Source organism: Pinus tabuliformis, chromosome 1_2 (assembly GCF_031772625.1).
Source record: "Pinus tabuliformis cultivar Carrire ecotype Pingquan chromosome 1_2, CPIR1, whole genome shotgun sequence".
NCBI lineage: Eukaryota > Viridiplantae > Streptophyta > Pinopsida > Pinales > Pinaceae > Pinus > Pinus tabuliformis.
In genome coordinates, this window is record NC_142298.1 from 961,769,038 (window position 1) to 961,785,616 (window position 16,579).

The 16,579-nt window shown below is 36.2% G+C and overlaps 1 protein-coding gene across 1 annotated transcript; it reads left to right on the forward strand.

Annotated features, from left to right (window-relative positions):
- Nucleotides 1-1,646, forward strand: LOC149209179 (GDSL esterase/lipase At4g10955-like). Its single transcript, XM_089394238.1, has 2 exons — nucleotides 1-153; nucleotides 269-1,646. The coding sequence occupies exons 1-2, from the start codon at nucleotides 92-94 to the stop codon at nucleotides 1,260-1,262; spliced, it is 1,056 nt and encodes a 351-aa protein (XP_089250364.1). The 5' UTR covers nucleotides 1-91; the 3' UTR covers nucleotides 1,263-1,646.
- The last annotated feature ends 14,933 nt before the right edge of the window (nucleotides 1,647-16,579 follow it).

Genomic DNA, 16,579 nt, shown 5'->3' on the forward strand with positions numbered 1-16,579 from the left:
CAAGCAAACGAAGTGTCCAAAATTCCTCGGCTTCATCATGCCATCAAAACCGACTAATGGAAATCCTGGAGCTAATTAGAGGCCCAACAAAATGGCCAGCGACCGCCAGAACTTCGAGCTTTCGGGGCCTCGCCATCTCGGTAAAATCGACTGGTAAGAACGTTCATACGAACTATTGCAATCTCCGAGAATTTCTGTTCACTGATTGATATGTTGAAGGATTCTCATAATAAATCTGACTGCGATTCTCTGTATTGTCCAAATACAGGCAGGATTCGAATCACAGGCGCTGTGTAGCTGCCAGTCTGGTGCAGGGCGTGTGCATCCAGGAACGCGACCGGCAAGCTCGCAGGCTCGGCCGGGACGCCCTAGCAGAGAAGTGGTGGAGGTTTTTCAACTTCAAGCTCCTTCACCCGCTGATCGACGTAGCCCACGGCGGCTCTATCTTCGGTGCCGTGTACAAGTGGAGCAGAAAGGCAGCAGGCTCCCCGTTCCGCCCACCCGGCGCGCCCAGGATCGTGGTAGCCTTTAGAGGAACAATTACCAAATCGAACACCTTCGCCGGCGACCTAAAGCTTGATCTGCAGATCGTTAAACACGGACTCCACACGACTGCCCGGTTCAAGGCGGCGTTCGACGCGGTGAAGAAGTGCGTGTGCGAGAGCGGGCGGGAGAACGTGTGGATCGCTGGACATTCCCTTGGGGCGGCCATGGCAATGCTTGCAGGGAGACGGATGGCTGAAGAGGGACTGTTCCTGGAGGCTCATCTCTTCAACCCGCCTTTCTTCTCGGCTCCCGTGGACAGAATCAGGAGCAATAAGGTCAAGCGCGGCCTGCACATCACCAGAAGCCTGGTGGCGGCCGGGCTCGCTGTGGCTCTCAAAGACAAACACAGCCGCATGGAATCACACAACGCATTCTTCGCCCTGCGCGAGTGGGTTCCGTGCCTCTATGTTAATCCCAGGGACGATATCTGCTCGGCTTATGTTGCCTATTTCACCAACCAGCAGACGATGCGGGAAATCGGGGCCGGCAGAATTGCGAGCCTCGCAGTGCGGCATTCCATCGGCGAATTAGTTCTGTCCGCCGTTGGGGTCGAGTCGAAGGCGCTCCATCGCGTTCCCTCCGCGAGGCTTACGGTTACATTGGTACCAGCGCCGGATTTCAAGAGGGCGCACGGTCTTCATCAGTGGTGGGCGCCGGATCTCAGAATCAAGTGCACCGAATGCATGATTAGCGAAGGACCGAAACACTCGAAATAAAACGCCAAGGTCAAAGCAAATGCCGTCATGCTTGTAGCCAGCCTGGTTTTTCACGGGTAAATTGTAATATAATATGATCTCAATATCGGTATTGTAGTGGGAACAAATGTGCAAGGGAATTGGTCCGATATTATCGAGTTTATGTGGAATAGATACACGCTGAAAAACACAGAGAGATGTGCCACAAAGGGAGTATAATAGCAATGAGGGTAAGTTACCCAATGAAATAGCGGGTCGCATCTTCCAATAATCTTCTCATCGCGGGATTGTAGTAGCATAGGAATATCATTATTGTGATGATAGAGATGATGTTAATTGGGTTAATATGAGATGGTTGAGAGGGATCATTGTTATCCCTCATTAAAGTTCAATTTTAACCATTAATGTTTTTGAGTTATATTTATGAAAAATTATTCAATTTCATTTTGGACATAAGAGGTTATTATTGTGTTTGCAATAATAAATATTATGCATTTGGTTTTAGACTATTTATTTATATATTATTTAGGTTAAATAAATTAAATAATTTTCCATTTTAAAAATCAAATTTTAAATATTATTTTCTATTTATTACAATTTTTTTATTCACATATACTTGTAATATCATAATAATACTTAAATTTTAATACTAATCTAATCATATTAGTTTTTCTTTCCTAAAGAACTGCATCCTCTCATGTCATTCAACTTATGTAATAACAAAATATACCTTACGAACTTCTCATATTCACAGAAAAGAAAAAATGCTTCATCCTTACCCGGACTATTGGGCTATCCATGAACCTTTAGGAGCTCTAACATTATTTCATTAAATTTGTGACATTTATCATCATCATTTATCATTAAATGCACTTCTTCAACTTTTGTTGGTTTTGTTTTAATACTACATTTAAATTATTGTTTTATGTTTAATCATGGGTGTGATTTTTGTTTTTTAATTTTTGGGTGTAAAGTTAAATTTACTTTCATATATGTTATTAGTAAATTTTAATATATTTATTCGTTACATGACCATTAAAGATTTTTTATAATCGTTCATATTCAGATTTATTATAATTTGTTTAACTCCAAAGTTTCCATAATAAATTGACTTTTCATATTTAAAATTCAAAAAATAACATTATCAGTGTGAAAGATATATTTCGATAATCAAAATATTTTTAGTTAAGTAATTTTCTTTTCAGATGCAATAAAAAAATTCAAGCAACTATCATAAAAGTTAATACAAAAATGTAATACGTTGAATAAAATTACTTATATTAGCATTTTTTATAGTTAATTTTCTTTCAAAATCAAACGTGACCATCTCCAATCAATCAACCATCACAGTGGTTAGAAAAACAAAAATCTAATTTCTATTAAATGGGTATGCAATATCTCTTCAATTTCTTTTAAGGGAAATTGCAATATTTTTTTTTTAAATGTCGTTTGTTTTATAATCAATTTGTTTATATATATGCAAATCTGACTTTCCAATATGGATATATGATTAATCAATTAGAAATTTATTATTATTGTTGTTGGGTAGGATTGGATTTTCCACTGTGATAATGCTAAATTACATATAACCAAATGCCTCAATTTACCAATCAGTAGAATCTAAATTAACCCGATTCTAAACCTTAATACTAACTTGAATTTAATATTTTTACTTTGATTTAATGACATTTAAGCTAAGTGACAAGGCACTAGCTACTATGTAGCCATTGTTTTTTATTATTTTTAGCATATTTTTATTAATTTTATATAAAGTTTAATTATAAATTATAAATATGGTAGTTGATTGATATTGCATTAAGTTTAATTAGAAAGTGGAAAAATTGTATTTTTAAGTTATTGAATTGTATAATCAAGGTATTTTATAGGTTTTCTAAATATTGAATCTATTTTCGTATTCAAAAATTTAAATACATTTTCACTAAAAATCATGTCACAAATATCCTCAAAAAATATATATCTCACACTTTGCATAGGCTTATTTGTTTTTAGTGTGCTATGTACAACAATACGATGCAAATTTGTTTTGTTTGTGTTGTATGAACAATCAAAAACTTAGTGTCAAAATTCTTTTAGAATTTGAAGGTTACGATTAGTAAATTATGGAGATTAGTAAATTATGGAGATATGGAAAAGTTACGATTAGTAAATTAGGGAGATATGGAAATATATTATAACATATTGTAGCTATTTTATATTTTGGTTTTTGTTTTGTTTTTCATATTTTGGTTTTTACTATTTTAGTGTATTTTTAATATTTTATTGTTTAAATTGTACTTTTAAATGTACGAATAAGTTTAATTTTTCAAAAGTCTAAAACACTTAAATTATATATACATAATTTTTTTTTTACAAAAATATACTAAAAATTCAAAACTATATATATATAAAAGAAGCTCATAAGAAGCTCATAGTGATAATGTATCACTATCATATTGGGAAAAGCATTCTTGAGAGCATTGTTATGTGATGTTATTTTTCATGACAATAATAATAGTATTAAATTGTTCTTTTGAATTTAACATTAAATTATTAAAAAAATAATATTGATTCAATTAAAATTAAAAAAATAAAAAATATATTTAATATTGACTCATTAGTATTATATATAGAGACATAAAAATATAAAAAAATATGAATATTATATTAAAATAAATTTAAATAATAATAATAATTCATATGTGTACTTTATATATAATTAATAAATATATCAAACTTAATAAATTTAATTAATATTTAGAGAAATGTGAAATATATATAAAATATAAATAAGAGCATAAATCAAAATCTATTTTAACCTATAAAATTATGATTCAAATAAATAACGAGTATATTTAACTTTATATTTAAATTTAATTAATCAATAAATTAATATTTACCATTATTTTTTTTTTTAACTTTTTTCTCTATAATCAATATCAAAGAAAAATGTCACTTATATATGTGCAAAATTTATATAAATAATCAAATCTTTCCTCAAATTGCATATCTTCTCATATTTTCTATTCAGATATTTTTTTAGATATTTGGAGATTTGATCCATCAAATGGTTCATAAATCTTCAATTAATATTTTCAATAAAATGAATATATATACACATAAACACTTCTTTTTTTTAATTAGATTAAATTCAAGTCAGAACTAGCCCGTTTATAATAAAAAATCTCTCTTATATTATCTTAACTTATAATAATACCTCACTTCAGTCACAAATAAAATATTTCAATATCATTTTTTATATACACATACCGGTAGTCTAACGATGGGGAGGAGTTGCCCGGAAAGTTATGGAAATTCCGGTCATATTTAGAGAAAATTTAGTAAGGATTTTTGTAAATCCAAGTTATAGTTGTTAAGCTTCAGAATTTTAGGTGTCCTAGACATTTTTGATGGTGCTGAATCCATTTCCACCATCAAAAATACCATTCAAGCACTGCCCCTACAAGATCTTTTGAAATTTTTTTGCCCGAATTTCAGCCACTTTTAGCCATCCGAACAATTCCTTCACCTGGTTAGACGACTTCTATACACATATGATAGATATATATATATATATATATATATATATATAAATATTATGATTAAAATATTTCAACTCGTATTATTATTTTTTTGACATTTTAACCCTTTTCATATATGATTTTCAATCAATTTTATATAAAATTATATATATAAAGTCAATAAAACCAAATCCTTCCAGATTTATAATTTTGTTTACAAATTTTCCATGAAAAATTTAGAACTCACAAAATTTGATACATTCAAACACCTACTAAATCTATAAATCTATACTAGGATTTCAATTATAGAAAACCAAGTAATTTAATATTCACGTTAATTATTTTACACGTTTTCTGACATTTCAATGATATAAAACAAAGTAGATGTTCGCGTTGTTTATAATAAATTATTTTACGCGCTGTCTTCCATTTCAATGATATAAAGTCCATTTCAATAATATAACGTAAAGTATATATGAGAAAACAATGTGTGCACCCACCTTTGTGGATGTTTTCCTCTGTTTTAGTGAACCTAAATTATCGGAACGGGAGGCTTTCCGCCTACTAATCACCAAATTCGGCAAGGCTTTTGGTCTCATAATCAACAAAGACCAATCTGAAATGAGTTCGGATAGGGGAAACTAAGGTAATTCATGAGATAGCATCGCTCTTTGTGATAAAATCCAGGGCTTTATCAGGGGGTTTTAAATACTTGGGTTTTTCCCAAAGGGTTTTCGCCAAAGTCAAGTAAGTATGAAAATATGGATGGGATATGGTTTATTAACAAATTTGAAAAAAAAAATGAAGGGGGTCACAAATGGTTCACTCTTGGTGGCAAGGTGAAGGTGATTATGGTTAAGGTGGTTCGGTAAGGAATTTCTGTTTATTGCATGCATTTATTTCATCTTCTTTCGTAGATCATAAACAAAATCAATGCTATCATAGAGAAGTTCCTTTGGTACAACGTCGACAATTACAAGAAACTTCATCTTGTTCGCTTGACTCCCTTACTAGGCCGACAAAGTTGGGCGGATGGGCCTTGAGAGATACTAGGCAGTTTAATCTAGCCATGCTATCCAAAAATATGTGGAGGATCTAATGAACATGATATATCTTCAATAATCTTGCTTGGATGATTGGGTTGCATCTACGGCTCCCTCCAAGCGCAGGGTTTCATACTTCTGGCACAACTTAATGGTGGTGAAATCCTGGCTCTGTGGTAATCTTTGTGTAGAAATTATATGTAGATTTGAAGCTGCTCATGAAATTTACTAAATCACAAGACTCAAATATACTGTACTATTCTTTGGAATTCAATTCACAATCTAGAACACAAATCATAAACATGCAATAAGAAATATCACACATGCACGACGATTTATCTAGGGGAAAATAACAGCTCAAAACTCGTTCCTATTTGTATTAAATTAATCAGAGAATAGAGATGTATTACATATGCTTGCTCAAGCCTGAGCACAACCTGCAAGTGAATAGCCTATCTCTTTGCCTAACTGACTCACTAACTTTAGCCAACACTTAGAAACATTTCAAGCCCTCTAAGCCCCTATCTCCTTTTGCAATTCCTGGGGAATTAGGCCCCTATTATTTAGGTTCTTTTCCCCTTAATTAACTACACAATCCATAATGTTTGATCTCCAATTGCATACACCATCTGTACACATTGTAATAGTCTACGACTTATAGTACATTGTCTTGGAATCTCCACCTCAACTAGGTAACTCGAATTCTTTGCATGCATGAGATAATTTAGGCTGATTGATCAGTTAACTGGATAATCACAGAGTTGGACTAAGGTCACACTACTCAACTAACCACCAACTAGTTCTTTTAACAGTTAGAACTAGTTTAACTTATTACAACTGAAATTAACTCAACGTAGGCCCCTAAAATTTAGGAATCACTACACACAATTGAACTTCATGCCCCTAACTCAAATTAACTGAGCTAACTAATTGACAAGTGCCATGTCACCTCATTTAACTACCTCCAAGTGTTCTATGATGTGGAAATTCAAATTTTCTTAATTTAATCAAGGCAAAAATTAAGTTTAGAATTTCTTGCTACATTTTTTCAACGCTCCCTCTCAACAACAAAGGGATTATCAACTACCTTGATCCTGCCTCTATGGAACTTGAATTTACCCTTTGACAATGCCTTTATCAAAATATCTGCATCATGTTCCTCTGTTGTAATGTAATATAGCAACATTATTTGCCTTTGCACACAATCCCATAGATGATGATATTAGATATTTATATTCTTGGATCAACCGTGAAAGACTGGATTTTCAAAGCGCCTGATGAAAATCTGATTATCACAATAGATCATAGTAGGATCTATCATCTGATCAAACAGTCCCATAAGAATCTTTCCCATCCAGATCGCGTCACATGCTACTTAACTGATAGTTGTGTGTGTATTCTTCTTTTAGTGAGCTGAGTTCCACTGATCTTTGCTTCTGGCTGTACCAGGAAACCGCTACCGACCCAACACTGAAATTCCTCCTAATGCACTCTTCTAGTCTGATGGACTCTCCGCCCAATCGACATCTATGAAGCCACATAACTTCACTTCCTCAGTCTTTATGTACCCTAGTCTAAACTAGGTGGTGCCTCTAAGGTATCTTAGGACATGCTTAGTTGTCTTCAAAAATAATTTAGTTGGCCTAACCATAGCTTGACTAAGCTGGTTGACTGCATAGCACATATTTGGTCGGGTGTTCACAAGATAAATTAGTGAACCCACTGGCTATCGATAAATGGTAGCTTCCACTACTTCACTTGAAGTAGCATCCTCTTTCCTCCAACTGGTTGCGAGAGGTGTCTCCATGCGTTTACTACTCTCCATGTCGAAATTCTTCAGTACCTCATTTGCATGCTTTCCTTGAGAGACAATCAATTCCCCATCTACTTGCCATACTTCCAATCCAAGGAAGTAGTGTGTGAGTTCCATGTCCTTCATTTCAAATTCTCTTGTAAGGTCTTCCTTGCAATATCTGATTAGCTTATCATCATCTGTTAAAATATAAGACAATAATCAACAATTTACTTTCTACCAAGAGGAATAACTCCATTGAGGAATGTTGTTTTTACATCCATCTAGTGGATCTTCCACCCCATTTGTGTAGATAGTGAAAGAATTGATCTAATGGATGAATACCTTGGTACAGGAGCAAAGGTTTCTCATAGTTGATTCCCTCAACTTGAGAGAATCCCTTGGCCACAAATATGGCCTTATACTTCTCTATGCTTTCGTCTGCTACATGCTTTACCTAGAAGAGCCATCTTGAACCCACAATTAATTTATCTGTTGATCTTGGGACCACTTCCCAAACACTGTTATTTACAATGGAATCACATTCCTACACCATTGCATCAACCCATATAGTTTTACCTACTTATTCCTCGAAATAGGATGATGCAGTCTCTACTAGCTCAGTCATTAGGGCCATCTATCCAATGTATTGTTCTAGTGACCTTCTCTGCCTGCACTGTGAAGTGGGTGATTCCACAGTTTCTCTAACATCATGTAATAGCCTCTTAGCTTCTCTCATTCGTTTTCTTCCTTCTCTAGATGGTTTTGCTTGAGTGGCTGTCTCCACTCTCTGTTCCTCAACTTATGATTGCTTCACATTTTCATGAGGTTCCTCATTCAGAACTAAAAGCTCCTCTAATAGTGGAATCTGAAGCTTCCTCTCAAGAGAGCACCACATCGGTTTCTCCTCATCAAACTTTACATCCCTTTGCACAACTGTCATTCTGAGGGATGGTAAGTACACGGAGTAGTTGTGAGGAGTTTTTGTGTAACCCGCAAATACCCTCAACTCAGTTGTTGGCTCAAGATTATTCCTAGAATCTTTGGAGACATGGCAGTAAACATATGCTCCAAAAATACTGAAGTGAGACACATCTAGCTTTCTCCTCGAGAAAGCCTCCTTTAGTATAATCATTCTTAGAATCTGATGAGGACTCTGATTCTGCAAGTATATTTCTATGTTGCATGCCTTTTCCCACAAATGCAGTGGTAGGCCTTAGTCATGCAACATCGCTCTCGCTACTCCCACAAAACTGCGATTCTTTCTCTCAACCACTCCATTCTGTTATAAGTTGTAGGGTGCTATCGAATCTCGCTGAATGCCTTCTTTTGCATATAAATCTTTTAAACTCATTCGAGATGTACTTAGGTCCATTATCGCTCCTGAGAGCCTTCACCTTCTTTCTAGTTTCTTTCTCAACTAGTGCCTATTATCTCTCCTGAGAGCCTTCACCTTCTTTCTAGTTTCTTTCTCAACTAGTGCCTTGAATTCTACAAACTTGGAGAATTTCTCATCCTTCTTCTGCATGAAGAAGATCCAACACTTCTGTGAGAAATCATCTACAAAGATAACATAATATTTATGCTTGGCAGTGGAGGCTGTCGAGAAAGGTCCACAGACATCACAGCAGATTCTTCCAAGGACTGCATGTGCTTTGTTGTTTCGATCATGGAATGTGGATTTTGTGTACTTCCCTAAGGTACACCCTTTGCATGTATCTTATTGCTCAAGTGCTTCTTTGGGGAGGCCTGTGGTTATCTGTTGCATAATCTTCAGGGTGCCATGATGTAAATGGCCAAATCTTTTATGCCAAAGTTCACCGACATTATGGTTCTGCACCTTCCCCGTCTTCGTTCTTAATGCAACACAGTATTCCACATCTAGCTAATACAAGTTCTTCACATTAACCCCAATTTGCTTCACTTGTCCTATGGCTATGTGTCTCAAGAATGCTTTCCCTTTGCTGGAGATCACATCATAACCACAGTCTTCCAACATTGCAACAAAGATCATATTTTTCTTCAGGCCAAAAACAAACATGACATCCTTGACTCTGAGAGGGGTGCTCGACTCCCTAGGAAAGATGAATGTACCAATCTCGGTCACGTTGTACCTTCCATCATCTCCCATCTTGATATGCATCCGAAAATCTTTCTCCTACACATCACTAAAAAAATCTCTATTCCCCGTCATGTGGAAAAAGGCACCACTATCCAAGCACCAAATGCTCCCCATCACTGTGCTTTCCATGCATGCGATAAGGGCGAAGTCAAGCTCAAACTGTTAAGCCAAAGATTCACTTACTGCTCCTCCTAAGGTCTTCTTGCTTGATTTTTTACATGGAAACTTCATGGCATAGTGCTCGAATTCATGACAATGGAAGCATTTCTTTTGGACAAGTCTTTCTTCTTGCCCCCTTGGTTGGATTCTGGTTTGGATTGGGATTTCTTCCCTTTTCCCTCCTTCCCCTTTCCAACCAAATCACAATTTTATTCATCCTCGCCCTTCGATGAAGTCCCATTTCTAGTAATATGCCTTATTTCCTCCTATACCAAATCATACCATAAGTGTTCCAGGTTTGATAGTTTCTCCATCCCATTCACTGAATCTTAGTAGCTATGCCAGCTCTTGGGAAGGCCTAGAAGGGATAGGCTTACCAAATCATCATCTAAAAATATAACACCAACTCCTACAAGTTCATCATGAAATTGTGTGAATCTGCTTAGATACTGTTGAATATAGTCATTCTTCTGCATCTTATTTAAAAGTTTATCCTTGAGCTCCAACTTCTTGTGGTTGTTGCTACTCTGGAATAGATCTATCAAGCCCTGCCACATTGGATAAGGAGTTTCTTCCCATGGAAACTTGTGAGAATGTGATCCCATACTCCCTCCAATATTATTCTCCTTCCCTTGGTTACACACTTCTTGCATTCTACTATTCCTGGACATCAGCTGATCTTGGTTTTGGAATGTCATTCTCAACAAATTCCTTCAATCCATTGTCTTCCAACACTGCCTCCATGCGTTCCTTCCAAGAAACAGAATTTGAGTTGTCCTCAAAGGAATACTTAAGTCTTAGTCCATAGAAAGCCATCCTTTTAGCTCTAAATAATTTCCACTACACTAATCCTATAAGTTCAAAACTTCTGATAAACAACTTCGAAATTTATTCTCTAATGTGAATCCTGCTCTAATACCATGTAAAAATTATGTGTATATTTGAAACTTCTCATGAAATTTACTAAATCATAAGACTCAAATCTACTCTACTGCTCTGCAGAATTCAATTCACAATCTAGAACACAAATCATAAACATGTAATAAGAAATAACACACATACACACATGTTTATCTAGGGGAAAGTAAATGCTCAAAACCCTTTCCTATATGTATTGCATTAATCATAGAATAGAGACATATTACATATGCTTGCTCAATCCCGAGAATAACCTGCAATTGAATAGCTTATCTCTCTTCCTGGCCAATTGACCCCAGACAACACTTAGCCAAATTTCAAGACCTCCAAGCCCGTATTTCCTTGCGCAATTCCTAGGGAAATAGGCCTCTATTATTTAGGTACTTTTGCCTCAATTGACTGCACAATACATAAGGTTTGATCTCCAATTGCATGCACCACCTATACACATTGAAATATTCTACAATTGATAGTACACTACCTTGGAATCTACACCTCAACTGGGTAACTCGAATTGTCTGCATGCATGAGCTAATTTGGGCTAATTGATCAATTAACTGGATGATCACTGAGTTGGAATGAGATCACACTACTCAACTAACCACCAACTAGTTCTTTTAATAGTTAGAACTAGTTTAACTAATTACAACTCAAACTCAACTTAGGCTCCTAAAATTTAGGAATCACTACACACAACTGAACTTCATGCCCCTAATTCAAATTAGAAAAGTTCTATGTCACCTCAGTTAACTACCTCCAATTTTTCTATGATGTGGAAATTAATTTTTTCTCAATTTAACCAATGCAAAAATTAAATTGAGAATTTCTTGCTGCATTTTTTCATCACTTTGTTGGTAGATGGGTCATGGAGAAAATGTACACATAGGTATGTATGTCATCAAAGGATTGATTGGGGATCATATTCTCTCTCCTCATGTCATTCATATTTCTGAATCTGCAAGGTTTTCACACATTAGCCAATATTAATGCTCCTCACCCCTCTTTTCTCTCTCCAACTACTTTGTCGGAGTCTTGGGAATAAGGCCTTCCGAAGGAGTTTGAGTTTAAATGGGAACTATATCGCCAATCGTTATGTGATGCTAGTATTTCTTATCCCACAAACATGACAAGTTAGTGTGGGGTTGGCATATTCTTGCAAGCTGTATTGCTTCCAAAGAAATCAACTCATACATCTCCATGAATAACTAGCCTGGGCTCTATGTTGATTGGACAATGCTTTTGTGGAAATGGGATGCTCACTCAAACTCAAGTGCTTCTCTTGGCTAATCGTACATAACCACATTCTTACCATGGAAAATTTTAGGGGCTAATATTCACAGGTGGGCTAATTTTTCGTGATTTTTTCACAAAAAATATTCATCAATTTCAACTTTGTTATAAAAATGATTCGCCAAAATTTTACAATATAAATTTATTTTACTTTAAAAATTGCCAACACTGTATAGAGACCATATATAAAATCATTATAAATTTGAATAATTTTACAAATATATCGATAAACACTTTGTAATTTACATATCAAGGACTAATAAGATTTGCCAATATTTTTAAACTTCAAGATAGTTTGCCATCCTTAAACGTTTCCTTGATTCTTACTTGGGAAAATCTAATGAAAAAGGATATGGGCCCAAGAATATACCCTCTTTGTGTATTGGCTTCTGAAGACTGCTCCAATGTTTTCTTGAGTTGCAATGTGGTGGTGGATACATCATTCATGATTTCTTGCCTTGTGTTTTTGACCTCCAAGCTGAAAGCTTACAGGGACATCCCTCTGTATGTCTTTTGGGGCATTTGGTGTTCTAGAAACGGTTTCATTTTTTTAGAACAGGGCTTCAGATGCATCGATCACCAAGCAAAATATCGCCAACCACAATATTTTTGCCTATTTTCCACAGGCTGGCCCATGGTGCCCAAATCCCTCGAAGCCCTTTTCTTTATATAAGGATCAGTGGGATCATTTCCCCATTGGTTTTTTTGACAGGGCTTTGACGAATGGGCAATGTAGATGTGGAATTATCATTAATATGTTCCCTTCTCAATCCTTTTTCTTCTTCTAGAATATAGGGTCTGGTACAAACTACAGGGAAGAAGTGGTGGCCTTGTGGGGGCTGCTTCAGTGTGCTGCATGGCTTGCCATAAAAAAGATTTTGTTTTCCAACGATTCCAAGCCGGTTATTGAGTGGTTGTAGGGGAATATCTCTATGGAGGTTCCTGCATTGTATCATTGGGTGGAATATATCAAAACCTTACTCCCTTCCTTTCTTGAGATTTCCTCTCAACAAATTTATCGGGATAAAAATTTGGAGGCTAATGCCCTTTCTAAGCGTGGGATTTCTCAGCATCCTGGGTTGATGCATTTCAAAGGCCTACTTGATGGCTCCATCTATGATTCAGGGTCCTTTGGGCTCTAGTCCTGATCGGTTTTAATTTTCCTCTGTTTCATTTTCTCTTCGATTTGACTCCATATGCGTATTCATTTTGTCTTTTGCTGGTGCATTTTCTTTGACATCTGATCATTCTGGTATGTTTTCTCATGTAACACTTTTTTTTTGAGTTCCTCTTGCAGGGGCTTCTTTGGCCCCGTTGGTTCCTCTTGGGACATTTTGGTCTTTTCTGATACATACTGCAAATTTGAAGGGTGAAGGGTGAATCTACGTTTCTTTTTTTTTGGTTTCAGATTTCGTATGTCACCCAGGATGATAGTTGTGCGATATATGTTTCTCTGTGATATATGTAACTCCCCTTTATTAATATAATGAAGAAAGCCCATTTTTTGTTTTGAAAAAAAAAAAAAACACAACCTGCAAATTGGGTTACGCTTATATTAGAAACATGTCTTGTTAATAATAAAATTTTAAGATCGCGCTAAGAAAGGTATCCTTGATTATTAAAATTTATGAAGTTGTTCTTATTTTACTTATTAAAATTTAAATATAAAAGAACCACATAATATTAAAAAAATTACATAGTAATTTCTAAAAAAAAAATTATGTACTAAATTCTTCTATGGATTCCAATAAATACACTCATATCATTATAGCAATGCCTTTAACCAATTATAAAAATTCCCGTGAGATAAAACCTTTGGTAGTAGCAATGTCTTGGCTACACGCTTAGCAATGTGCTCGGAAGACAAAACCTGGTTCCACCTCTTTATGCAACTGTTTAAATCCCTAATCACAATACTTCTATAATTTGCATCGATTTCACTTCAATCGTCCATAAAGATTTTAATTAAGAGAAAAAACAAAATGCCAAAATTTTGAAAGAGTAACTTCGGCATCCGCTTACCAGTTGAAATTGCTGAATACATTCCTACACAATGGCAATATGACTAGAAATTGCATACTATTACACCCTATTTTACAGGTTGCGAAGATTTAAAAAAATGCAAACCATGTTTGTTCTCTAACCCCAAATTCACAAAATTTGTGGATACAAAGATCTACCTCGTACGCGTAGAGAAGGTCACTAGGTTTGAACTGTGATAACTGACATTTAACAGAAGCTTCATGTAGTTACACATGGTCTTCAGTAACTACTGATCGAATTGACAATTCGCGCAGTTAGACGACATAGACCGTGCCCTTGGTCTTAACTACATTTACTTAATTTTTAAGTTAAAGAGAAAGATCATCATGAAATCTCAAATTTAGAATTTAGCAAGTTGCTTATTCTCAAACCATTGGAAAAACTACCTTGGTATCATTTCTCTCCCTTGGAGGCCATCCGCCCTGATGGTGTTGTCTATGCACTTGTTGAAACCTACATCTCTAATCAATTTTCAAATATTTGATTAGAAATTTAACGAATCGATTTAAAGGAGAAGTCAATTTACTATGAGGAATCGTCAAGAAATTGAGCGATGATTCCGATAAAGGAGAATCTTACCATGAGATATCAAATAGAAATAGAAATTGAGTGAGGAATCTAATAGAAATTTTGTTTTAAAGATGAAGCTAAGAAGGAAGAATTTGGTGGAGGATCAAATCCTATAGGGGTTGAGTGATGGGTTTCTACTTAGTCCATTTAAGAAAACGTGAATATTTTTTTTCAAGATCATTGAAATATATTGATAGGTAAAGAAAATAATATCCCAAGCCCTAATAATAATTTCATTAATTTTAATAGGAAGACATTGCATCCAATTTGAATTTATGAGTGCATGTTTTTTTTTTTTTTTGTAAGCTGGGGTGGGACTCTCCGATTTACATGTCCATTATGTACCTCTCTACGGGGGAAGGGTAGCCCAAGATTTGAACCCAAGACTTCCGGTTCGGTGAGACTTCATTTCCACGGCCCTTGCCGCTTGAGCTACCCCATGTGGACAATTTATGAGTGCATGTTTGAAACAATATGCACTGAGTATTTTCTCATATATATATATATATATATATATAATTTTTATTTTTATTTTTTAATTTTTTTTTCTTCTGGAAATTTGTCTTTTTTCTTATTGTTTTTAGTTCATTAATTTGTAATATCCTCGACACACTAACCTTCCGAGGATAACACTCTTGTTGGACCTTCGTTCCCTTAGGCTAGCAAGAAGGGGAATTTTGGAAGAAGAGGACTTTCGATTTATAATAAAATAAGGAAAAATAAGGGTATTTTAATAAATAATTAAGGAGAATGTGGTATTTTCCCAAGGTATTTTATTTATTTATTTATTTATTATTTATTTTTTTCTAAATAAGGTTAATCTATTGATATAATACAAAAAAGTTACATAGTAGCCTGGTCATAAAGGGTTCCGACCTTAATTAGCACACAACCATGAAAAAATTCTGAGACTGCCCCTACAAAGGGGAAACCAGTCCATTAAACATCCAAAAATTAACCCATAAGTTCCTGAATAAACCAACCTATCAGCTAACAACAAAACCACCAAGAAAAACCACAAATTGTCATGACTGGACTGCCCAGCCAGCAAATTTCCTTGAGGACACATAATCAAGACAGAAAAAGACCAGAACTAAGTGAATTGCCACGTGTCGGGAGTGACACGCGGTGCTAGGTCATCCAGAGTGGGTTCCTCCACGATAGGACACGCCCAGTCATCCGGGTTGTCCGCCTCGTCACGTCCCTCAACCTGACGATCTCCCTCCTTGCTGCCATCTGCATTCTGCGGGCGCGACGTGTTCTCCAGACGGCCGTCCACTGCTCGCGTGTCACTAGGAATGCCTGAAGCATCATGCGAGCTACCAGCAATGGCCTTTCCATGTCTTCTATGCCGACCTCCATTACCATTTAGCTCATCAATGTTGTCTCTGTGCCGGCTTGGACCTGCTCTGTTCGTCTCCTCCAAGGAAGTAGTCATGGGTATTTGTGGCTCAGGCTCTTCAGAAATGCAGATGGAGACAGTGGCGACTATGACTGGGCAATTCATGGAGCTCCAGAACTGGAACTGCATCCTGTGGGGGACATGATGCGGAGGTAGAGGGAAGGTAGCAATGTGCATAGCTGCCTCGTCACTTCTGGAGCAATGGAGGCAGGCTCTGACTCTACCACTTCTGGTGTTCGAATAATGACCAGCAGCACTGAACTGGAAGGGATTTTCAGCTGAGGAGGTAGGGGAAGCCGAATTGTGGCTATGTAAAGCAGAGGAGTGGGAGATACCGCCGCGCGTGCCACCACGACGGCTGTGCATGCGGTGGCAGACCATGGTGGAGGTAGGTGCAGTTGCAGAGTCAAGGGGTGGAAGAAGAGATGACAAAGGAATGTTGAGCAGAATTTACAGGGTGTTGAGGGGAATGGTGGAAGCC

What these genes read in the sequence shown, in the direction of transcription:
- LOC149209179 (XM_089394238.1), top strand. Translation starts at nt 92, where the DNA reads ATGGCCAGCGACCGCCAGAACTTCGAGCTTTCGGGGCCTCGCCATCTC. An exon ending in CATCTCGGTAAAATCGACTG is followed by an intron (nt 154 to 268) that starts GTAAGAACGTTC and finishes GTCCAAATACAG; the next exon opens with GCAGGATTCGAATCACAGGC.